The 26,279-nt window shown below is 37.4% G+C and overlaps 2 protein-coding genes across 2 annotated transcripts; one reads left to right on the forward strand and one right to left on the reverse strand.

Moving 5' to 3' along the window:
* Positions 1-5,253: 5,253 nt before the first annotated feature.
* Positions 5,254-9,792, forward strand: LOC143599886 (uncharacterized). The gene is made up of 6 exons (XM_077077728.1): positions 5,254-5,479; positions 7,312-7,511; positions 8,515-8,655; positions 8,737-8,817; positions 8,930-9,057; positions 9,643-9,792. Exons 1-6 carry the CDS (start codon positions 5,254-5,256, stop codon positions 9,683-9,685), a joined length of 819 nt encoding a protein of 272 aa, XP_076933843.1. The 3' UTR covers positions 9,686-9,792.
* An 881-nt stretch (positions 9,793-10,673) lies between these two features.
* On the reverse strand, positions 10,674-16,385 carry LOC143599887 (galacturonosyltransferase 8-like). The gene is made up of 5 exons (XM_077077729.1): positions 16,380-16,385; positions 14,751-14,843; positions 12,261-13,301; positions 12,033-12,119; positions 10,674-11,013 (listed from the first exon to the last, which is right to left on the reverse strand). The coding sequence occupies exons 1-5, from the start codon at positions 16,383-16,385 to the stop codon at positions 10,738-10,740; spliced, it is 1,503 nt and encodes a 500-aa protein (XP_076933844.1). The 3' UTR covers positions 10,674-10,737.
* Positions 16,386-26,279: the final 9,894 nt, after the last annotated feature.

Below are 26,279 nucleotides of genomic sequence, written 5' to 3' on the forward strand. Positions count from 1 at the left end.
TAAAAACTGGCATTTTGAAGACAAGTCTATTTTTGTGAATTCTTTTATCTTAATAATAAAACTTTTTGTTATATTGATTATTTATATTCTGTATTCCAGTTCTGTTTACAAATTACAACAACACTTTGATTAAACAAGTTATAAATTTGCTAATGAGTAATTTTTTAGTTTAGTACTAAGACTGTTAGGTATTTTTCCTAGCAGCACCTTTATTGAGTAATGAGTATTTTTCAAAATTTGTCAAACTGTGTTTATATATGTTTGTTTAAACTTGAAATGTTAAAAGACTTTGATTTGGATATCCATGTTTGGCAATTGTTTAGGGAAATTAAAATCCAAATATTCTAGCCGTTTAGTTTTTTTGATTAAACGAATGAACATGAATGCAACAATTTGTTCATTTTATTAAACAAGTGAACATGGATAAAATAAACGCGCAAATACGAACAAATGCCCCGTTCGTTTATTTGTCTATTCATGTTTGTTCGTTTATGTCTGTTCATCTACGAACAATGAATGTTACCTTACAGATATTTATGTATACGCCGCATACTAGATTTAAGAAAGCCCAATTCAGTTCGTTTATTCAACTGACAATCTGTAGGGGTATTATGGTCTTAACTAAATATTGTTTTGACCAAACCAGCCTTTTTTTTTCAAACAATCTGTTTTGACTAAATGTTGGTGTACTTATTTCATTGTCTAATTTTTTTAGCATACTTCTAACACCAACCTGCAGATTACAAAGGACGACTCGAGAAAAAGTTCTTCCAAAACACAAGCAAGAATGAAAGGCTTCGGAAATTCCTCATACAAGACGAATGGTAAGTATTAACATATTTAAATCACAAACTCAAGTCAAACTCAATGTAAGCACACTGAAATAGCTAATCGCAACAGGAAAAAAGAGGTTTGAGATAACTTTCTGGCATGACATGGAACACCTAGCAAGTGACGACATACGCGAAGGTGACATAATCGTTATAACATCAACTTCATCGATATACAGAGGTATAGTGTCAACCGTAATAGATTACAACTAACACTATAACAACATACCAACCATATACATGTCCAAATCTAACATCCATCCACACACGTTCCCTGAATTAAAAGAAAAGGTAGCAATACTAAAAGCACTTCCACCACTTCAAACCAATGATACAATACACCAAATGCTCACCAGCAATCCAGGAAACAAGGTAATCACACCGCTTTTGAAACTGAATTTGAATTCATAGTTATAAGTAGTATTTTGAAACCTCCAACCTATCCGACCGGGAACAACTAGGCATTCCGGTCCGGTTCACACCATTTAACCTGTTTTCTAAAAATCCAGCCGGATTTGGCGGTTCGCAGTTCAACCGGAACCGGTGAACTGTTGGTTTAAGCGGTTAAAGCTATTTTTTTTAGTTACATAAAAGAACCAACAAACCAATCCGTGTTTATGATACTCAGGATGATACATAAATATTATATATTTAAAACAAGCATTGCAAAGGGACATGAATGTTGGTTTTTATTACTTTTTACATATATATAAATTGTATATATAGATATAAATAGAGTATATATCTATTTATATAATTTATGACGTCATCCGAGTCAAACACCGGTCCGCCCTCCCGGGTCGGTCCGACCTTTGACCTGGTAAGACATCCCGGTCGGGTCTGAAAATATTGGTTTTAAGAATCACCTAATAAGCTCGCAAACATTGGTTTTAAGAATCACCTAATAAGCTCGCGCTATCACCTGAGAAAAAGTAATACCATGGAAGAGGATGCATGTAGCAACCAATTCACTAACATTCAAATTAACGCAGTACTCAAACTTCAAATGCACTGCTCGCATAAAGGACTTTGAAGCCCATCGAACATGGTATACTGTCAAGTGCTCAAAATGCGGAAAAAAACTAGATGAAGAAGAAGACAACTACGCTTGCAAAGACCATGACAACATCGATCCAAAGTTCAGGTATTAACACAAAACATGCAACCACCTGGTCTACTCCATCTCACTAACATCTCCATAACCACATTTGTTGCAGCTATTGTGTGAACGCCTCCATCATAGACGATACAGCAACAACAAAAGTCGTCTTCTTCAATGAAGCCATGACGGACATGCTCAATATCTCCTACAAGAAAATCGTCGTCGAAGGTGCAAACAACGATGCACGTGTCATACCACAAGCGCTCGCAACACACATCGGTCAACTCAAGCTGTTTGACCTAACAATGAAAGCAGACAGGAGTATCACTGTCAACAAAGCTACAACCATAGCAGAAAAACAGCCTATCAACACACAGGGACCAACTCAAAAACTACTCACAATCACACCGATAACACCCGACCCCAAAAATGTCAGCTTGAAAAGGAGTCAAACCTGATACTCCAGGTACAATCCTCTTACACTTCCTCATGTTTATATGAAACACGTCACATGTACTAACTACAACATTAAATGACTATGACAGGTGCAGGTAACGACAACCCGAAACCGAAACAACAAAAAACTACCAACTGAAGCAATGAAAAATTTATTTTTGGCTAATGGCAAACAACGCCACTCTCTAATTAGGCAATGACCAAACTGACTTTTGTAAAGTGTTAGGGCCTTAAATATGGTAGAAACTAGAAAAGTAGGTGGCTATGGTTATGTAAGCTAACTCATACAGCAGCTACCTTAATTCCTCTTTACAAGGGGAAATATTTTGTCTACTACTGATATCATAACCTTGAATGAAAACCTTTTGCTTAAAACATATGACATGAATTTGTGACTTTTGTTAACTTCTGCTATAACAAGAAGTTATGGCTAATTATAACAATTAAACTTGGACATATCTTTTGTTCTCTGGGATTACTTATGAGAATGAAAAGAGGCTCATGTTAATAAGTTATGGCTAATTATAATTACATTGTAATCACAAACCCGCGATACGTGTGCGTTATAAAACCTCGGGTTAGAAATCCTAGTTGTTATTAAGGCTGAGGGGTGTGGGGGGCTCTAATGAGGGCGCGAGTGGGGGCTCCAGCCAATAATATTATGACGTGTGGCAGAGAGAGAAACTGGATAAGGGGGGTGTTGGAGCCCCCGGTGGAGCCCCTGGCCCTGGTGTGGAGGGGCTCTAGCAGGGGCTCCAGCGGATTTTTTTTTTATTTTTTTATAAATATATTCAAAAAACGTATTATTAAAAAAACTCATAAATTATTAAAAAAAACACATTAATGAAAAAAACACATTAATATCTAAAAATAAAATAAAAATAAAAGTACTAAAAAAAACATTATTCTTATTCTTCGGCTTGGTCTTCTTCGATCAACCTCTTTCGGATACGTTCTTTTTGCTTTTCCATCAGCATTTGATCGACCGGATTTAAGTTACTGAAGTCTCTAGTAAGGAAGTCCAAATCTCTCATTCGACTTTTTTCCTTTTTGTCATTAGAGACCACCTCCATGGTTTTGTTGAATTTATTGAGGGATTCAACAAGATCGACGATGTTTACGGCTCCCCCCTCAGCCGGTTTTTTCCCCTTGGCGTCCCTTCCCAATGGCCGCCTCCTCGGCGGTGAAGACGTTTCCTCCCCCGCAATGTTTAGGTCGAATCCAACGCGGCAATCCGACCCGGCGGAAGTGCTATACGCTCCAGACGAACTAGTTTTAGTCCGTTTCGGCCCTACTTCGGCATCAAGGTCCGGCGCCACCAGCTCAACCCACTTGGAACACCTTTTCAACCTCTCCCACAACTTTAAATCGTCCCACGTCTTCACCATCCCTTACCTCCGCAAACACTCCTGCCTCCACTCTTCGACCGTGAAATTGTAAACCGCCAAATCATCACTGCCACTTGGTCTCATACGACCGGCGTTCCTGTTGAAAAGATTAGTAAACAAGCCGACAAATTTTCTGATTTCGGACCACCGATCCGAAATCATATCGGCGTTTCGCTCTGTACTCCCAACGAGCGTATAGAACGTCTCCCTAACCTTTGTCCAAAAAACCTTGTTTTTTTGGTAGTCGGCTGCAAAATGAATAATTAAATTAGATTTCCAGTTAACTTTTTTATTTAACTTTTTTATTAAAAATCATTTTTAAAAACGTTAAAACAATTACCGCAACGCCGATCCTCAGAAATGACTATCCAAGCCCGACACAAGGCTTCCTTCTCATCCGATGACCACGGAGTGGTTTTCCGTTTCGTCCTCGGAGTCGAAGCCGGTCCCGGCCCGTCCGTTGCAAGTTGTTTTTTCCGGTGGACGTGTCTTCTTGCTCCCGTAGCATCACCGTGTGATTCTTGTGTCTCTGGAACAACAAAGTTAGGAGACGGTTGTATGTTGGATGGTTGAAAGCCGGATGTTTCTTGCGGCCCCGAATAAAACATCGGTTGGTCTGGTGACGACCACAAATCGTCGTCAATATAATCTGAATCTAGGTTTGGGTACCAATTTCCAGACATTTTTTTTAAAAAAAGTTGGGAAGATGAGTTGAAATGGGTTTTATTTTGAAGTTGTGTTTTGATATGGTTGATATGGGTTTTGAAGTTGTGTATTATATAGGACATTTTTTTTTATTTTTTTTTTTAATTTTAATCCAACGGCTCTTTTGCCTTCCAACGTTCACTTTTCTCTCTCTTCTCCCGCGACCATACTCATGCCTGCCTGGGGGCTCGCGTTCGCGCCCCGGTTCGCGCCCCGGTGGTGTGGGGTTAGCGCCTGGGGGCGCGAGCAGATGGTTGATATGGGTTTTGAAGTTGTGTATTATATAGGACATTTTTTTTTAATTTTTTTTTTAATTTTAATCCAACGGCTCTTTTGCCTTCCAACGTTCACTTTTCTCTCTCTTCTCCCGCGACCATACTCATGCCTGCCTGGGGGCTCGCGTTCGCGCCCCGGTTCGCGCCCCGGTGGTGTGGGGTTAGCGCCTGGGGGCGCGAGCAGAGGGGCTCTCGCGCCCAGGTTAGCGCCCCACACCCCTCAGCCTTAATGCTCACAAATATATAATAAAGAAAAAATATAAAGTAATAAATAAATTTGATTGATAAAGATTCCCTTTTTTTGTGACCCGTAGATATGTTTGGCAACCAAACAAGCACCACCCCAGACAGAGTCATATAAACACCCACCTCCTCTCCCTTGGCAAACCCAAAGCCACATAGAAAACGCCACAACTTCTTCTTCGTCGGTTTGATCGTCATCAACTCTCTCTCTCTCTCAATTACGAGAGAGAGGAGGTGGGTCGTTGCGTAAAATAATGGGCTGGAGAAGAGGTTCGGCGGTGAACAAACTGTTCGCTTGGGTTCGTAGGCAATCGATGAAGGTTAAGATATTTTTGGCCTTGACGTCGATCATATCTTCCCTCGTCGCTCTTAGACTCCTCGTCAAAGACACTAATCAATTCTTCATTGCTTCTGAAGCTGTTCATGCCGCCGGCATTATTGTTCTGATTTACAAGCTTTCCACCCAGAAAAACTGCTCCGGTATTCATTCTCATTCTTCTTTTTACATCAAATATAAATCCTTTTTTACATCAAATATTCATTTACGTTTATGTTTGATTTGAATATTCGGTTTAGTTGTTATGTTGCATGCAATCAATTCACTTTTATTGCAAAATTAAACGGCAATCAATGAAAACTAATTTGTGTTTTTGACAAGAAGTTCATATAAACTCTACAAACCCATTCTCAAATCTTCACAATTAAAGTTAATAAAAAATGTAAAAGTTTATTTACATTTTCACTCTCCTGAAAACATATATAAAAATTACTAAAAAAATGTTAAAAAAAATAGCAAAACATTTTTTTTATGTTCTCGATGTTTTGTATTAAATGTAACAATATATATTACATGTAATAAAAAAAAAAAACAATGTTACATAGGGTTTTCACGGGTTTTCTCAACTCAAGAGGGTTTTCAAACTATACTTCTCCTATTGATAATTATTCATTTCTACTAAGAAAAATATATTGATTATTTAATTGTTTAATATATATATATATATATATATATATAGATTTCTAATTATATGTAATAAAATTATGGAAAATTAGAAATAAATAATCCCACCTTTGTGTATTGGCCGATAATAATCCCACCTTTAAAAATCACTACCAACGGTCCAACCTTTTAAGTTTTAACTATTTTTGTCTCAATGTTCCTCCGTTAAAAAACACTTAACGTCGTTAAGTTTTTTTCCGAGTTTCAAACCGATGTTTTAGGCTTTTGATCGGAAGGAGGATACAAGTCAACTGATATAAAAGTTATCTCGAAATGGTGATCCAAATGAAGAAACAATGTTTCAATTTGAGTGTTTGAATTTCCAATTAACAAAAATTAATCCATTTGAATCATCGTTTCGAGATAAGTTTTACATCAGTTGACTCGCATCCTCCTTCCAATCAAAAGCCCTAAAGCATTGGTTTGAAACTCGGAAAAAAATGTAACAGCGTTAAGTGTTTTTTAATGGAGGACCATTGAGACAAAAATAGTTGAAAGGTTGGACCGTTGGTAGTGATTTTTAAAGGTGGGATTATTATCGGCCAATACACAAAAGGTGAGATTATTTATTTCTAATTTACCTAAAATTATTAAGCTATATTTAATATTTTTCTATGTCAGATTTGAAGAAACAATTTAAAATTTAATTGTTATCTACAAATGTTTTGCATGCAATCAATTTGGTTGCATGTTTAATATTTTTAATTAGTGCAAAATTAAAAACATGAAAATTGATGTGTATTTGACTAGAAGTCTAAGTTATATATTAATCATTTATCATAATTTTATCTACAATAGGAATTATTTCTGAAAATTATATCTAATATTCGTAATTGTGCCACCAACAAAAATACAACTAGCTTAAAAATTATTACACTACAACAAAATGAACTAGCGTAATAACATCTACGCTACTTGTAAACTAAAAGCATAACTATTATAAAGCTAGTTCAAAATGTTTTTAGCGTACTTACGCTACAATAATGCCAATACCTGAATTATATAAAAAATATTTATGAGCCCGCGAGATCATTTTAAGTTGGCTTGATTTGAATTTATAGCGAAATAATTTCGAGTAGCTCATGAGCGGCTTGACTCAGCTATACCCATAATGTTCAGGCCCAAGTTGGCCCAACATTGCCGTATGTCTGGACAACTTAGGCCTCGTATATGATTTAATTAAGGCTATATATCGGTGGGATTTTACGGCTATGATTGATATATTTCTTTTGTTGCTTGTTTCATAAAATATTTGGTTTATATGGCCCAATGTTTTAAAGTTGTTTTACACTTGTTATTGTGAATTTGGCAGGGCTTTCATTACAAACACAAGAAATCACAGCTTTATTTTTAGCTGTAAGATTATTTTGTAGCTTTATGATGGAACATGACATTCACACCATTCTTGATTTGGCTACTTTGGTGTCTACTCTTTGGGTCATTTACATGATACGATTCAAGCTGAAAGCAACCTACAATGAAGATCTAGACGACCTGCCCAAATATTATTTGGTAACCAAAACCCTTTTATTTACCTCAAATTATAACTATTTTTTTTATTTTTATTAATTTTAATTATAATATTTAACACGTAAGTTACATGTTTTTTAGGGTGTGCATGGGTCGGATTTCGGCTTAAACCGAACCAACTTTTTTTTTTTTTTTTGGGTTTTTGAAATCTGTTTGGTTTCATTTTCTTTTTGTTTGTTTTCACATTGTGTTCTGTTCGGTTTTGGTATTTTTGGTTTTGTCATTAGTGTTTGAAACTTTTGAGTCAAAAAATTGGCCCAAAGTAATGAATTTGCGCATGTAAGTTTGTGCCGTTTTTTTTTCTTGTTAATGATTAATTGGTTATTGGTAACAGAATCAAAAACCAAAATTTTGGCTTTATGGGTCTTTGAAAACTGTTTTGTTTTGGCCCTTTTGTTTACACAATGGGTTTGATTCGGTTTCGATCTCTTTTTTATGGTTTTGTCCTTTGGGTTTGATTTTTTTGGGCCAAAACGATTGGTCCAAAGTAATGAGTTTGGCCCCGAAGTTTTTTTGTTAATAACTAATTGATTATTGAACATTTAGGTCCAAAATATTTTGGCTACATCATTTATTAATTTTTAAAAATAATTGTTATTCAAGAATAAATTATTATAATAATCCATAAGTTAAATACAGAAGTCGGTTTTTTCGGTTTTCATGGTTCGGTTTTTTTGGTTTTCGGTACATGCAAAACCCAACTGTAAGTTAGGTTTTTAAAAAACACAACCAAACCATCGTTTTGGGTTGGGTTTGGTTTGGTGTTTTTGACTTTTACGGTTGCAATTGGTTTTTTTCGGTCTTTGGTTAATGCGAAACCGAAACCGAAAGCATAAGACCAAACTGTCGGTTTTGGGCTGGTTTAGTGGTTTTGTTATTTCAGAGTTCATTTTTTCAGTTTGTAAAAAAGCATAAAACCAACCTGTCGGTTTTTGGGTTGGGTTTGGTTTTTTCAGTTACACAGCCCTTTTAATATTGACTGCAGGTGGTCCCATGTGCGATTCTTGCTTTAGTCATATATCCGCACACGTATCATTCTCATTTGAGCAAAGTTATGTGGGCCTTCTGTGTGTATTTGGAAGCCATTGCAGTGCTTCCTCAACTAACTATGATGCAGAAAACTAAGGTTTTGGACTTTTTAAATAAATTAATCATATTCTTGTGTTTCATTCGCTTAAATACGAATTACTTGTGAAAACAATTGTAGATGATTGAACCATCTACTGCGCATTACGTGTTTGCACTCGGAGTTGCAAGATTTTTGGGATCTGCTCACTGGATCATTCAGGTCAGTGTTCACTTTCTAGTGTATTGTTGGTATTATTATTATTATTATTATTATTAATTTATGTGACATGCACATAATATTAGTCAGTTAAATTTTTTGTGTAATTAATCAGGTGTACGAGTCTGCTGGGGCGTATCTGTTCTTATTAGGAAGCGGTTACTTTTGGTTGCCGACGGTTTTGATTGCAGAGGCTGTTCAAACGTTCATCTTAGCCGACTTTTGTTACTACTATGTTACAAGGTAAAAACTCGCTTATTTCAGAACAAATTACACCTTTCCTCCTAAAAACCAAGTAAACAGAAATTATCTTGTATATTTACATTTTGTTACAGTTTTCGTCGTTTTCACTAACGAGTGTTAATTTTTCCTGCGAAGTCCAACCACGTGCCTTAAACCATGAGGGTGTTTTTGTCATTTTGCCTGTTTAATTGAAAATATTATATTAAATTAAGAATCATTAGTTTTAATTTTCTTCACTAAATGGGCAAAATGACAAAAAAAAAACCCTCCTGTTCAAGGCACATGACTGGACTTAGCAAGTTAAATTAACAACCATTAGTGAAAAGGATGTAAACTGCTACAAAATATAAACATAAAGAATGATTCTATTATTTCCTTGGTTGACGAAAAGTAGAATATGCTATATACCTAAATGACGAACAAGTGTAATTTCAATCAATCATATCCAGTGGAATCCCATCAATAGCAAAACTATAAGTAGGGTCTGGGGAGGGTGGAATGTAGGCACGCCGTACCTCTTTCCAATAGAATAGAGAGGTGGCTTCCACGAACAAGTGTAGTTTGCTCATTATTATTTAATTGCAGTGTGGTGAACGGGCAACTTCTGGTGAGTTTGCCGCCGGTTTAGAAGAAGAATGGCATGGATGGGTTAGCAATGATGTACATTTAGTTTATGAGTTTTTGATTTGATGGGGTGCTTCTGCTGAACTGAATTTCCTTGTTTGTTTTGAATGTTTTTCAATATTTTTGAGTGACTTTTTGTAAACATTACAAGTTATGTGCTAAGTTTTGAATTTCATATCATTCAAAATGAGATTAAATAATTAGTTGTAACATATTTAGCCAAAAAAACTACTTAAGGGGTCAAATGGAGTTTTTATAACATGAGGTCAGGACTTGTTTTGGGCTATAAATTATTATTTCTATTTACTATTTAGTGATTAGTTTCTTTCTTCACCACTTATCCCACCATATAAGCATGCTACTCTCATTTAGAGCCCACTTTAGCCTTGTTATATCCTCATTTATGTTGTAGACTTGTAGATTGTGGTACCTTGTGAGGCGAATAGAGACCTTGAAGTGGATGATCAGTCTCATAAGTTATCCACAAGCCGATATGTTTTGTACATCATGGCATGATCATGATTTATTGTGATCCGACACCCAAGTATGGGTATTCGACAAATTAACTAGCATCAATGGTTAAGTATCTTGATAAAACAGTTTTAAGAACATATCTAGTTATCATGATTCATGACAACAAATATTTAGAATGCAAAAGATGAGGTTAATGGTTACTTACACCTGAACTCAGGGCGAATGCCATGTGTTTCAACTACTAGAATGGGCCAAATGGGAAGACAATTTAGTAGGTTTTTGTATGGATACACGAAGAATGAAGTTAGTTGTTCGTGGAGCATGCGGTAAAACAGAGAAAATTGAATCTGAATTAGGCCAACAATAGACTAAACTGGTCTAGCTGCCTGCAATAACAAAGTAACAAACATTCTAGTTCTAAAACAAATCTTTCAAATTAAAATTAAGAAGTGTTTTAACACATAATTATTCTAAATAAACAACAATAAGCTAATACAAATTAACCTATCAACACTTGAAGACCACATGCTATATCCCCATATAACGTGTCAACTTCCACCAACTCTAAACCCCGATTACCATTTAATGAGCAAAATTACACGCCTGAACAAATTCCATATCATAATCCACATATTTTGTCCAAAGTGGCCGAAATTGGTTCATAGCAATATCCAGCCACGGTTTCATATTTCCATTGAAATGCACAAACGCAGCATTACGGATCTCTTCCATACTTATACTTGGATTATATCCGAGCCCTAAAACATGCCATGATTTCTCTAACGGTTTAGTTGTCGAGTAAAAAGTGATCAAACCTGGAGGCAGTGTTCCCAATTTCCATAAAGTTCGGTTTTCGTTCTGCATAATAAATCCCAAGCCTTAATTATTGTATAAAATCATTAACTTGGTAACAATATACGTATATTTACATATAAAATTCGAGTGAAACTGTATACTTGGATTATAATAAAAAAACACTTAAACCAACATACCTTTTCTTTTCTCACAAAAGCACTTTAAACGCTTCCTTGCACATTTAAACCCTTCTACATGTTATACTTGAACAAATCGTAAAATTCTTTTCAAAACAACTTGGAACCAGTACATCTGGTTGAGTTGCTTACCAGCCCTTTTTTTTCCTTACCTGGCTCATATGTAATTTATAAGAAAACACGAAAAGTATGCTGGTTTTTTATGATAGTTGGGCAGCAAATTATTCTAAAAGCTTAATATTATTAGATATTCGTCAACTCTTGCAGCTTATTATAGGAATTTTGGTTAATTTATGTAGTGGTGTGCATGGGTTGGTTTTGGGCTGAAACAAAACCAAAAACCAAAATCCAGTTTATAAGTTTTCCAAAAACGTTCAGCGTTAGATCTTCGTTTTCAGTCTGGGTGTTTCAATTTTAGCGTTTGGGCTTAAAAATTTTGGGCCCAAAAAAAATCCAAAATAATGAAGTTGGGACCAAAATTTTGGTTATATAATACTCAATTTGTGGCTTAACACTATTTATTAAATTCTTATAAATTACTTAATTCAAAAGTGAAAATAAAAATCCATAAATTCAGTTGGGTTCAGTTTAAAATTTAAATTACATGCAAAACAGTAACCAAATGAAAAGTTCCATTTTTACAAAAACATAAAACCAAGTCTTTTGAGTTTGGCAATTTCAATTCGGTTTTTCCGGTTTAAATCGGTCTTTTACTTTTAATGAACACCCCTAGATTTAGGTGAGACAACCAGGTGTTATATAAAATACTCTCTAACGCATCTAGACCAAAACTGATGACACAGAAAAAAAATATATTCTCGGGTCTGGCTCTGTAAATAATAATAAATAAATGTAAAGATTAACATTGAAACGAATCAAACATACCAGATTTTGCCAATAATGGTATTCTTCGGTGCATTTTTCTCTCCTCCAGGCATCCAAGTCAAAGAAGTTCATCCCATAAGCCCACGCACACGCTTTAGGATTAATCATCATCATCATCATCATCGTACTCAGTATATCCCACCAATAGCAAAGCTATGGTAGGGTCTGAGGAGGGTAAGATGTAGACAGCCTTACCTCTACCCTATAAGGATAGAGAGCCTTACCTCTACACGCTTTAGGATTAAACTTCTCCTTAATCAAAGGATGTGAAAAATTCATGTATTGTGAATACCTATGAAACGACCCAAAACACGTCTCAACCGCCCCATTCACCTTCCCATCCATATCTATCTTCCACAGCCCGGTCAAATCCTTTTGGACAATAATATCATCATCCAAAAACAAGATTCTATGCAAAGTCGGGTACATTTCCGGCAAGTAAAATCTCAAATGATTCAATATGGAAAGATACTTGGGGTTCCTGAACTTCATATTGGTTGTATCTTTTGTCGCAATCTCAAGCTTGTTTTCAAAGTAGAACCTCTGTAAATTAGCAGACTCGAGCTGCTTCAAAACTGGAACATACGAGGAATTTAAAAACTTGTAATCTTCAACCGCTTTTATTTCAATATGAGCACCGTTGTACTCCTTCATCTTGAACATTACTTGCATCGCTCCAAGATTCATCTTATCAGTAACCACATGCTTCCACGGCTCTTTCGTATTCTTAACCGCCGAATTCACCACAACCGAAGCCGCAACAACATTATCCGAAAATATCGCGTAATGATAAAGCTTAGGATCATCGAACTCAACAGGCTGCGGATTGCCCTCGTCCGAATACTTATCCGGATGCGCAATCCGCTCTTCCATCAACCTCATCGCAACACAATGCAAGCTTTTCGGAATCGATTTCGCAGCAATCAAGCTGGAAAACGCGCCTTGCTTTTTCGCCTTGGTTAACTGCTCGTTAACCGAGAATATCGTATCCTTCAGCTTCTGGATCTTAAGCTGATTATCAAACGACTCTTTCGCTTCCGCAATTACTTGCCTGGTCGCCTTAATCCGCTCTTTCACCTCCATTTCGAACCGCCGAAGAGTGGACTCATCGACTGACTCTGGATTCGAATCAAAAATCCTGACGAGTTTGGAGTTCTCAAGCTTTAGCTTTCGGATCTGGTAAAATATAGGTTTTAAGGGATCGGACTTTGACGCCAGGACAGATCTCGTCTTAAACGTAAGGAGTCCGTTTGCATTTACAGGCGAGTCCTAATTTACAAAAGAAACAATTGAGGAAACATGCATGCATGCATACATACATTGTGGAGGTCGGGTGAGGAGGCGAAGGCGAAGGCGAAGGAGACGGTTAGCAATCGCTAGGGCAGATTGAATGTGTTACGGTCGGAGAGTGAAGTGCCAGAGCGCCTGAAACTGGCCATTCCAGATCTCAATCGAACAATGAATCAGTGTGTTGTGTTGTAGTTACGCCGGAAGGAAACGGAGTGAAATTAGTAATTAATAGAAGAAGAAGAAAAGCATGGTTGTAGTGGAGAATGGGTTTCACACGGTTGTTTTTGATCTGTGTTTTCGTTAAACATAGATTGAAGTACATTTTGGTTACTAGCATCAGATAATCAACCGGTTAATTTGGGTTGTTAGCCAAAAACAAATTTAGGTTGGGGGTTTTTATATATCTCTTCCGCTTCTTAGTTACTTGATGGGTTAGGTTATAATAGGAAGTATAATTTTTTAGGAACGATAGAAAGTAATCTTGTCTATTGATTTTTAAAATGGAGGGTTGGAATTATTTTAGGTGAAAATCATGTATGAAAATAAGGGGAAGTGCATAAAAGGAATAACATATTTGTTGACTTTCTCTCTCTACATGCAAGGCACATGCCAAATTCCATCATCATAATAAAACGTCCATAACTTTTTTTTACGACGTTTTTATTGAAAAACAATTTCACCATAATAACGAGTGTCGTTTTATCTTTTATATAAGTACCATATTGTTATATAAAATTAAAAAAATTAGTGGGTTTTTTACGTATTGTGTTTTACAAAATTGTGTTATACAATTGTATTTATCATTGTGTTTTTTTTCTTATAGTGTTTTTTTCCATTGTGTCATACAATTGCATTTTTATTGTGTTTTTATCATTGTGTTTTTTTTTTCATAGTGTTTTTTTCTATTGTGTTTTTTCTATTGTGTTTTTCATAGTGTTTTCCATTGTGTTTTTTTCGGCGGCCGTTTTCCGGTGACTTTTTTCGGTGAATTTTCCAGCGAAATTTCTCGGGGATTGTTTTCCGGTGACTTTTCGACAACTTTTCTGATGAAATTTTCCGACGAAATTTCCATAGACTTTTCCGGCGAGTTGGTGGTAGTGGGTGACAGTTGTGGTGGCGATGGGCGGTGAAGTGATAGTGGTTGTAGGAGATGAGTGAAGATGTAAGTGGGTTTTATGTAACTGGGTTTTTGAAATTAATTTAAATGGGTTTTGAGATTAAAGTAAGTGGGTTTTGATATTAAAATGCTAAGACTAAAATACCCTCCTTTCTAGCCTTCTTAGGAAAATCAAACTTCTTATTTGAACCTAACCCTTTCCCTGATATTAAAACTTTAATTACATATTTCTCATTTTAACCTGCAATTATCTTTGTGCCCTTATCAATTTCCAGTACCTAACAACCAAACCTTGCTCCATTCATGCTTACAGGACATAGAGAACCATTCATGCCTCTGTGACCTCCGGCGTCGGCATCTGTTACCTCCGGCATTCCAACATCAGCATCTGTGACCGTCGGCGTCTATTGATTTGTAATATGGTGAGTTCGATTTTGAACTGCAAACCCTAATTCCATCTCTGTCAGTTCCGCCTTCTAAACCTCGATTGAGTGACTGCGGCAGTGTTGGTGGCGTTGATTAATGGGTAAAATTGTATTTGCTATGTGAATCGAAATTCATATTATTTGTTAGTCAAAATGTATATGCTACATCCAGTTGGCTTGAATTGTAACAAAGATTACTGATTGATTATGAGATAATGGGTAATTTTTGTTCTCATAATAAGCTATAAATTAACAATGCAATTATTATTTAACATTGATCCTTAGAAAAGGTAACTTTTGTTTATTATTATAGTTATGTAGGAATATGAATATGAATATGAATATGAGTTGGTTTGGAATGGGGAGGACAATAAATCATTTGACCAGCGGCGGTGATTCATTAGCAAAGGTAAACTGAGACTATCTCATATTATTCTACTTTTATAAATGCTTGAACTATGATGATTGTCAGGACCGGACATGGTGCAAACCTTAATAGGTTGACAAGAACACACATATCTAATAAACCCAAAGGCCTCCTGAATATCCCGGCGGAATCAGTATATTTAGTGGATGGGAGTGAAGGTATGACATAGAAAAGATAATCAGTAAGAACAATCAAAGACAAAGATTCACTATATTGAATGTATCGTTTCAATGTAACAGTGATATTCAATGAAGAGGGTGTCTAGGGTTTCGTGACGGCGCGGTACGAGGAGACAAAGAGAATATTCGCTCATGTGTGTGCCCTCATATTCACCAAAGAACCGTCCAAATCCGTTCCATTAAATGGCAGCCTATCATTCTATTTATAGACCCTGACATTCTTTCTAGAAGCCCTATTATTACATAATGAATGACTAAAATAAAAACACAAGTGTAAACAAGTCTTCGAGTATGATATATCTTGTTCGACAGACTTGATATGCACAGCATGCTTGATGCAAGTCTTCGAGCATACTTAGAATATTTTTTGATAGAAAAAATTCTTCTCCAGCACGTTTCAATCTTCTTGACCGATCCTTGTTTTGCTCGAATAAGTCCATCGAGCAAGCATATTCTTCTTGATGTCTTCAATCCTGCCTTAGAGACTTATTGAAAAATCTTCAGCATACTCGGACGCATAGCTTGCTCGGGACCGAACCATGCTCGAAGTCTATGCTTAGAACATTTGACATCTTCTTTATTGTATCCATGCTCGACCCACAATGTGCTCGGAACACTTGGTTTAAGTTGGATGATCAAGTTGTTTGCTCGATTGGCAATCCATACTTGATGAAGAACACTCTTGCTTGGCGAAGTTTAGCTTGCTCAAAGCCTTCAACACTTAGAAGATTTCATTGAAGTAGGTCTGAAACACCATGATTGAGGTAGTAAAACCATGCTCGATGGTCTAAACTTTCTCGTAGTCCATACTTAACCGATTTCTTGAGGAGGTTGAGAAGATTCTAATCTTCCTTTGTAAATATCCGACTCAACAATCTCCCCTAGATTGGAACAAGCACCAAAACATACCTGCATATAGTTACAAATGTATCAATTTTCGAAGATAGTCAATTTAAGAAAAAGTCATTACATTACATAAAGGGAATTCTACCACATGGGCATTACACATCAAATTTACATATTAAACACAAAATAAACAAAAATACAAAGTGCAAAAGATAACAAGGATAAGCAGATCATCCATTAGCTCCATTCCTGCTATCTTCTTTCCTGGGTCCTGTTAGCTTCTTTCTTCTTCCTTAGCTTCACAGCTGCAGCCCTTTGCTTAAACATCTCCAATTCTACACCATCCTCATATTCCGAAGGAACTTCTACATTCACAATATCCTGAAGGTCCTGGATGTGTAAGAACTGCAACTCTTCATCGTATTCAATTATAGCAATTGTTCTTCCTAAGGAGTTTCTGAGAGATACAGTCACTCTGCCTATTGTAAGTAAGGTGAACAATTTGTCCATCTTGTTGAGCATGTGAGTTAGGCTCTTGCATCTCTCTTCTCATTACCAAACACTTTCTTAATGTTTGTTGTTTAGTGCTTGAGCTGCTGGCCTTATGTGTTCCTCCTTTCTTAGATTCCTAGAGGGATAGTTCAGACAAATGCACTTCACTTATTCTTTTTTCCTTCTTCTTTCCTTCTCAGCTTCTGTATGAAACTTTCTTTGTTTTTGTTTAAGGAATGGAAATCCCCTTTCAAATTGTTCTTAAGAATTTTGAAAGATCATTTCTTTGTTGGCCAGCCTTTAGGTTCCTTTGTTGATTGTCAAGTAAGTCTAGCTGAGCCATCTTTTCTAACTGATCCCATGAGAAACTTCTGAAGTCATCCCTGAATATGATATGAGTCTCTTCACCATATTCAGTAATGACTCTCAAAGTCTTTGATAGCCTCAGGCCTTACTATCTCTGATCTTACAACAAGTCCATCAGACCTTGTTGAAGATGTTTGCTTCCCAAATATTCTTTCTGATTCTTCATACAGTCTTTTAATTTCTTCTGCATCTTTTACTACCAAATCTAGCATCTTTCCACCTCTTTTGTGTAATATGCTTATCATTTCAGTGCTTTCTTCTTCTTCTCTTCTCTTCTCAATTTGTCTGCTATTTGTCTTTGAATTTCCAAAATAGCCTCTGCTCTCTATGATACATTTCAATCAATTGCTCATGAGGCATGCTTTCGAATTCAACTTCAGTCATCCCTTTTTGCAATAATATATCTTTCAAGGTCTGCACTCTTCCGGGACCATTGAACCATTGTATAGCTTCAGCTTTCTTCTTTTCTGATTCCTCTCTTTCCTTATCTAGTTTCATCTTTAATCTCCTTTCTCTTTCATAATATGTAGCATCCTTGTGAGAATCTTTGACCATTTTCACTTTTCTTTTTTAATTCTTCAACAAATAAGCCAATAAGAGAGTCATATTTATATCCATGTAGTTACAGGAATTTGATGTATTTGTGTTTCTTCTTTAACTCTTCATAGTCCCTATTGTCTTTGGCCTCCTTTTATTTTCTGATCTTTTCTACATAGTTTGCAGTGTCATCAATCAAGGCATTCTTGTACATTTTATCAAAAATTTCAAATGTTTGGCGATTCAAATATGAAGGAGAATGCCCAGCTTTCAAGAGGAAGGTTCTTCTTGTTTCTCTGCTCCTCCAACCCTCTGCGATACTATGTCTTGTCATGAAGTCAAAGTGACTCTGATCAAAACCAAGACTCAACAGGTATGCTTTATCCTCCTTTTCTCCCCTATCCTCATCTTCTTCTACTTCAATATTTTCATCAAGGTTGTGCAAGGCCTCAATTATTGGTTATTCAGCTTGAGTGACCATTGGCTCAACAACAACCTTGGGCTTGTGTTTTCTTGTGTAGAACTTCTTTACTGATTTTTGTCTTTTGGCATTTGGGGTCTGTATCTCTGATGTGTCTTTTCTTTTCACAGATTCCCTAACCTTAGGCTCTGGCTCATCAATAATAATTGGTTCAGTCACCATAAGTTCAAAAACCACTTCAGCCGGTTCATCATAAAAAATCTCTTCTACTCTAGGCTCTGGTATATTTTAAGCTTGTGGCTCATTGTATCTTTGATGCATTTCTTTCTGTGTTTTCCTTGCAGCAGCCACAATCTCTGGATCATGTATTTTTGGGTTTTTCAGCACGTTGTTGTAGATTCCCAAGACAGTCAGTTTTGTCAGCAATCCTAAGCTAATTCCACTAGATTGTCTTTTTCTTTGTTCTGGAATATGTGGACCTAATCCTAGCTCTTGCTGAGGCTCATGCTGTGCAATTTTGGGCTCATCTTCAGTTTGTGCCATAGGGAGTTGGTTCTTCAGTTTGTTTTCTTTTTAACTCCTCCATGGCTGCCCCTATTGTCTCATCAGCCAATCTCCTCATTCTCTCTTCTTCTTCATCTTTATTTTTCATTTCAATCAAGGTTTCAAGGACTTCCTGTGGTATCTCCTTCTTTTTGTTCAATTTGAGTCCTTTCTTGATTTATCATTTTCAAATACTGTCTTGACATATTCTGCTTCAGCTACATCAAGGTCATTGACCTCATTTCTTTTAAGTATATCATCTTCATAAATTATTCTGAGTAGCCTTTGGATGCAGATCTTCTTCAGAATGAGCAACCCCTTTTCCCTTTTGTTTTCTTCTTTCTATTTGCTATGGGGTTTCTTCTTCTGCTTCTAACTCCCCCTCTTCCACTGCATCTCCCATTTCCATCTCTTCCTCATACTCTTCATTAATCATTTTCAGAGCATTGGAGGTTCCTTCTTAAGTAATTTCGTCACTGGCCTCATCATAATTTTCCTTGATTAGCTTTAGAGCATCTGTTTCTTGATCATTCTTCCCCTGTTTTGGTGCATTTGAGGTCTTCTCAACCTCAGCCTGCTCCAGGGCTTGAATTCGTAGAATGGCATGTTGCAGAGCTTGCTTTAGGGCCTTGTTCTTTCTTTCACGAAAAACATTTTTGTCTTTAAGCATGATATTCTGAAACTCCAATTCAGCATTTTCAGATATGAGATCATAGATATTTGGACTTGAGGGTGGTGTCTCTTGTGTAGGCTTGAGAGCAGGTTCAGAATAAGGTTCACTAGAAGAGGTTTCAGGTGATGGTACAGTGTAAGGTTCAGTTGTATCCTGAATAACTTGGGATGTGGGAATGGGTTCAGGTTGATTAGGTTCTTTTAAAGGTGAAGCTGGTCGTGTAGGTACATATGTTTCTTGTATAGTTCTTGTGGAGGTGAAGTTGGTGGTGTTGGGATAGTTGTGTCTTGAATTGGTTCAGGGCTGGATATAAGAGGTTCAGTAGTAGCAGGGGATGATTGCACAAAGTCATGGCTTTGTCTGATTCGAGTGAGGATGTATCATTTTTGTCTTCAATTGGACCTGGAGAGTCTGGTGGTGCAATCTTTTGAATAGAGTCAGTCACATTGGACACCACATTGACAATAAATACACCATTACCAGTTTGCTCAGTTGCCAGTCCCCTTGAATCCACTTCCAGTTCCTCAACTGGTTCTTCAATCTTAACATTATCACCCACATCATCATCATCATTGTGAGTTTCATGGGCAATCTGTTGGACAGCAGGCTCATCTATCACTTGCTCTGCCTGTGGCTCAACCACTATAAGCTCAGCTCCCGCATCATTATCACCAGCATTCTGATCATCATCATTGTCATCCGAGTCATCATCACTCTCATCATCCTCATCTTCATCAGATTCATCAGTCTGTTCAAGGGACGCAGGTACTTCCATTACTTCAATGTTTAGATCAAGTAACCAGGGAAGAATGTCCCACTCAACATTCTCATTGAATTGACTTCTTGCTCCCTTGATTCTCTTGTATATGTTTGGATCTTGCAGTCTTAAAGGTTGTCCTGCCATGTACAGACCTTGCAAAGATCTTTTAATCACGATCTGCAAGAACCTAGGATACATTAGGAAACGCTGATGTGCCTGTTTCTCAGCATTGCTGACGAAACCTTTTCATATAAATCTTGAAAAGTTGAATGGTTGGTTGAACAATAGTGCTACAGTCGTTGTTGCTAACTTCCTGCTCAGCAATGTCCATGTTCCCCTTCTAGGAGATAAGGATTGAATCACATGATGTATTAGGAATCTGTATAACAACGGAAAGCTCCCCTTTTGGAATTGACCTTCATAGATAACGCCTTGATAACCTAGCACATCATGGTTGTCGTTCAGCTGTAGTGCTTCTCTAATAGATGCCTCTATGACTTCAATGTCCTGACCTAACACCGATGCTTTGATGTGTGGGTGAAATAATATGTGTTAAGTTATATCGTGTATTTTATGTGTTTATATGTCTTGGACACGATTACTTTGAGTGGTTTTACTTTTACAGGTGAGCGGAGCTTAAAGGAGCTAAATTGGCGCATATGAGATGGAGTGTAAATGAAGATTTTATTGCATGGAATGATAGAGAATTTGAAGACGAAGACGTGGCCGAAAACGGTGCGTAAAACGGAGCTATAACGAAGACGTTACGGGCAAAACAGTTCAACGAGGCTGTCACCGTAAAGCAGTGGTTGATGACCCTAGGCTACGGTCCCACCGTAGCGTATGGTGGGGAGACCGTAGGCTACGGTTGCCTGGGCGGAAAAACACGATCCTTTGGTATTTTCTTCCATATTTAAGCCCGGTTAAATCCTAGGACGGCTATCCTTCATACTGGACGATTTTGGGGCCATTCTCCACCATCTTAACACCTACTAATCACCATAATCATCCATGCCATCATCCATTCAAGAATCAAAGAGGCCATTCAAGATGCATATGCTAGGCTAATCTGCTCGTGACCATCTCCGGGTGTAGGGTTAAGTTGTTCATTGGATTTGTGGTACTTTGAACCTTAACTTTTGGATTTTGTTTGTATGCTTGAAAATGTTCTTGGGTAATCAATGATATTTGAAGTTTATCAGTTAATGATTTTGGTCATCAACAATTAGGATTGAGTTCTTACCCTAAACCCTAAACCCTAAACCCTCAACCATCAGGAGCCTTACCCAATCCCACCTGTGTTTCAACCCGGAAACCAAGATCCACCTCCTAATCAAGAACAACCCGGCCCACAACACATCCCACAAAATCCTCCACTCAATGACTTGCCACCACTAAACCAACAACTTAACATAAACCGTATCACATGAGGGATGATCGGTCAATCAGATCTGAAGCACCATATTTTCAGGGTGTTGTTGATTTTGAGAGTGAGAACAATAGAAGAAGGGGGTTTGATGATTTTGAGGAATTTGAAGATGAGGAACAACAACAACCACCACCACGTAACCGCAGGCCACAAAGAAGACCAATTGTGCAAGAACCACAGGTTCCTGTGTATGAGTTTAATGATGGGGTTCCGAGAGCATTTGCTCCACCACCAGTTCGGGAGGGTTCAAAGCCATTTTATTCCACAGGTGGCTACAAATCCCTTGCCAATCATTATTCCGGTGAGAAATGGAAGAACTTTTTCAGTCAGACAGAGTAGCTTAACCGGATTACCCACGTTTCATGGAAAAGCCACAGAGGAGAATTTTAACTCAATCTGTGTGACAATCTCCAGTCAAGGGTTTACTGTAGATGAGGTGAAGATGGTAGTCTTCCAATTCAGTTTGAAAGATGCAGCAAAGCAATGGTTCCTCTCATTGCCATCATCCAATATTTATACGTGGTAAGATTTGGCACAACAGTTCTTAGATGAGTATTATACGCCACAGCGAACCTCAGAAGCTAGAACATCTATCAAAAATTATCAGTAGCGTAAAGGAGAGACTTTTTATGAAGCTTTTTAGCGGTTCAAGTTGTTGTTGAGGACTTAACCTCACCATGGTATAGCTTTATGGAAATTGATAAAGGCATTCCGATGGTTATCGACTGACGATTTGCGAGACCTCCAATCTACCACTAATGGATCTTTTCTCACTAATGATGAACATGTGGATTGGGGGCATCTTGAGAGACATGCTTTGAACTCTAAGAGACAGGCCCGGTCGAACAGAATGATAAAGAGGTCAGTGGTGAAAGCAATAGATAGTGGAAGTTCAGATGATCTGATGGCAAGGTTAGAAAAGAAGTTAGATCAATTAATGGTTGCTGGTACGAAAGAAAAAGGGAAGTCGGGAAAAGCATATCTGGTTTGTGAACGATGTGGTGAACTAGGGCATGATTTGGCAAGTTGTGGTGTTGCGGAAGATGATGAAGATGAAGAGGAAGAAGAGGTTAATTATGTTCAGGGTGAGAAAAGGTACAACAATGACAATATGAACTCGAACACCTATCACTCGGGACTCAGAAACCACCCAAACTTCAGCTATGGAAACTCGAACACTCAGCAGTGCCCGAACTTTCAGGGCAGCTCTCAGAAAACAGGATATCAGTCGAATCAGAGACAGTACGGGAACAGTGCAGGAAATGGTCAGAGTGGGTATAATCAGAGAGACTTTGGGGGGGGGTACAATAAATGCTATCAAAGGAGTTATCAACAAGGACAAGGAAATTCTAGGGGTAATAAAGAAGAGTCAATCAAGGATGTCATGGATTTTTTGAAGCAAATGAAGGCAGATCAGGAAGCTCAGAATAAAAGTGTTAATCAAAGGTTAGAGCTCCAGGAAAAAGCTAATGCATCAAGGGATAAACAAGTGAGTCAGCTAGCTGAAGAAGTGGCAAGTTTGAAAAGAAATCCATCCAAGCTACCAAGTGATACTTTAAAGAACCCCAGCCATCAGGGTAGTAGTTCATCAAATGGTAAAAACGTACAAGTTAGTGCCATCACAATTGAAGATAATGGGGTGAACAACGCGGTTGAAGAATTTGAAACAGGGGCACCACTCATCTCCATTCAGATTGAGGAGTTCAAGACCACCAAGGCACTTGTTGATTATGGTGTGAGTGTAAGTGTTCTACCGGGGAGTGTGTATGACCGGTTTGAGTTTGAACCGTTACAAGAAGTTGACACCACCTTGGTGTTAGCTGATTTCACTTAAAGACGGCCCCGGGGGAAGTTGGTTGGTGTCGCGGTAAAAGTTGGTGATTTTTACTATCCTGAAAAACTTTCTTGTTCTTGATTATGAACGAGCAAAGAATGAAGAAGAACCTCGAGTGATATTGGGGAGACCATTTTTGGCAACATCAAATGCTCAAATCAACTGCCGCAATGGAACCGTGTGCATGACCTTTGGTAACCGTAAGTTAGTTCTAAATATATTTTCAAATTCCTTTGATTATTCTTTTGAAAATAAATATTCTAGGTCAGGTGTTACTAACAGGTGTCTTCCTCATGTAAGCGAGGATGACACCAAAGAAGTGGGTTTTGTGTTTGATAGGTCGAAGCGGGAGAGAGAGAAAGAGGAGTTGAATGTAGTAGAAATTCAAATTGAGGAGTTGGCTACTTCAGGTGATGATATCAAGGCTACGAGTAAAAAGGTGGGCAATGATGAGACATGTGGAAGGAGTAAGAAGAAACTGCCAAAGAAGGAGAAGGTAAAGAAGCCACCGGGGTTTGAGAATGAACAAAGAAGGGTAGCGTGTTTTGGGCCAAGGTGGAATCCTATGGATAATGTATCACTCTGTTGGAGAAGTAAGAAGAATGAAGCGGAGGAAGGTAAGCACTCCATTAGACCACCATAACCGCAAAATCAGGCAACGGTCCGGCTGAAGACCTTAACAAAAACTTAGCGCTGACCGGGAGGCAGCCCGACCTTTTATTTTGTTTTGTTTTTCTTTAATTTTGTTTTTCTTTTTACGTGTTACTTTTTGCTTGTGTTTTGCAGTCATAATAAACCCTAAGTGTGGGGAAGTTCATGGTGGTCTAGTCAAGATTCGGTGGAGCATATAGTGTAACATCAACGTTCAAGGAGTTCGGGTCAAGTTTGTAACAACACTTATCAGCAGGACCCGTTTGACAAGAGAGATTCGAATCAGGTGCATGTGTCTCTTTCCTTTACTTTGGTTGTTAAAATGTTGAAGTTCCCATGTGTCACACTCGAATTTTAAATAAATAATTACATTGGGGACAATGTAATATTTAAGTGTGGGATGCGGGTAATGCTAAGAATGTCCCGAAAATTTTATACTTATACACAATGAAAAATGATAGAAAAACTGGAGCGATTAAAAAAAAATAATAATAAAAAATAAAAAATTTAAAAAAAATAAAAAATATATATAAAAAATAATAATAATAATAATAGTAATAATAATAATAATAAAGGAACAGTAACACACTTAATTTGGGATGTGCCGGTAGGCTCAGCCTTTAAGAATGAAAGGACGATTTGGTTGTTGACTTAATTGAACTTTTAATTACTTGATTTTAGTGGGAAACATCTTCGGGTTTTGTTTGTTTAGCTAAGCCTGTGTAAGGATTGGGATGAAAGGTCGGGCCATACTCAAGCCTTTTGTTAGATTTGATCAGCAAAAGAAAATTTTAAAATATGAATAGACTATTAAACAATGCTTGGATAGGCTTAACGTTAGAGTATGCTAGATGGCTTGTGATATAAACATAACGAAAATGCTTCTAGTTTAAGTGGTTAACGCTTCATAGGTGTATGGTTTTATAACCTTAAATCATGTATTGATGGGATGCTCTAGGGTTCGGAGACCATGGGTCTTTATGTGGTATATCATCTGGGTATTCATATCCCCTAAGTGGATTTATAAATATTAAAAGAGCTCAAAGAGAAAACCCGCAGTTTATCTGCCAAATATAAGTCATTAAACATGATCATTATGTGCTTTTAAAGTGCAATTACACTACTGACTTGATCATCCACGCTGTTAGTCATATGGGGTCCCCGTGCTCGCGTCTCATTACCATTAAGAAACGGACCACACGGGACACGTCATATGTAAGCCCTACAGATGAATTCATGCATACTCACCTATGGTGATGGACTTTGGGGTGTTGCTTGATAACGGGGGTATACCATGTAGAGGGGGCTATTTACTAGTTAGTTACATAATTGTACCTTAATCGTATCTAATGGCCATTCTGGTAGACTTTGATACTTAAGTTTAGGTTTTGGTTCGATAAAATATCCATGATTGTTTTATTACATATGGTCTTAAAATGGTACACATGGTTGTGCATAGTTTTGATCATCTAGCTCTAAGGTTTAAGTCAATTTGGGATGGTCTGGCTTGGTAAAACCATAATGAAGCATGGTAAGGCGGCTTCAGGGCCTTGATGTGTGGGTTCCATTTAATCATATAAACTAATGAAATTGTCATACCTTATTTGTGTCGGTAAGTATTAGGGCATGGTTTTAAGTGGATAGCAATATCGGCAATCGCGGGTTTTGTGTTATCTGTTAATGATAAAAATAAATTGAGTATTTAGTAAAAACAGTTTCCGGTTCTGATTTCATTGTACATCTGTTTCGGGATGAAAAAGGATAAGTGTGGGAATGTGATGTGTGGGTGAAATAATATGTGTTAAGTAAGTTATATCGTGTATTTTATGTGTTTATATGTCTTGGACACGATTACTTTTAGTGGTTTTACGTTTACAGGTGAGCGGAGCTTAAAGGAGCTAAATTGGCGCATATGAGATGGAGTGAAATGAATATTTTATTGCATAGAATGATAGAGAATTTGAAGACGAAGACGTGCCGAAAACGATGCGTAAAACGGAGCTATAACGAAGAAGTTACGGGCAAAACAGTGCAAGGGGGATGTCACCGTAAAGCAGTGGCTGATGACCGTAGGCTACGGTCCCACCGTAGCTTACGGTGGGGAGACCGTAGGCAGCAGAACTCCATTAATATCGTCCACATAAGCAACAGAACCCCAGAAAATCGGTGATATGATTTCTATAAATGGTCGGGTTCTCTGTAAGTGCCACCTGTAAGTTGGAGTTGTTTAGAAAGTTGATTATGAACTCCAACTCCC

Source organism: Bidens hawaiensis, unplaced genomic scaffold, assembly GCF_021521415.1.
Source record: "Bidens hawaiensis isolate Kalapana, Puna unplaced genomic scaffold, B.hawaiensis_p1.1 tig00053035_1, whole genome shotgun sequence".
Taxonomy (NCBI): domain Eukaryota; kingdom Viridiplantae; phylum Streptophyta; class Magnoliopsida; order Asterales; family Asteraceae; genus Bidens; species Bidens hawaiensis.

Excerpts from the sequence above, each read along its gene's own strand:
- LOC143599887 (XM_077077729.1), bottom strand. Across the intron at positions 13,302-14,750 it reads TGAATGGTTCTCTATGTCCT|GACTCGCCTGTAAATGCAAA; the intron begins GTAAGCATGAAT and ends TTTGTAAATTAG. Across the intron at positions 12,120-12,260 it reads AGTTTAATCCTAAAGCGTGT|GCGTGGGCTTATGGGATGAA; the intron begins AGAGGTAAGGCT and ends CCTAAAGCGTGT.
- LOC143599886 (XM_077077728.1), top strand. The coding sequence starts at position 5,254 with ATGGGCTGGAGAAGAGGTTCGGCGGTGAACAAACTGTTCGCTTGGGTT. Across the intron at positions 7,512-8,514 it reads ACCTGCCCAAATATTATTTG|GTGGTCCCATGTGCGATTCT; the intron begins GTAACCAAAACC and ends TATTGACTGCAG. Across the intron at positions 8,818-8,929 it reads CTGCTCACTGGATCATTCAG|GTGTACGAGTCTGCTGGGGC; the intron begins GTCAGTGTTCAC and ends GTAATTAATCAG.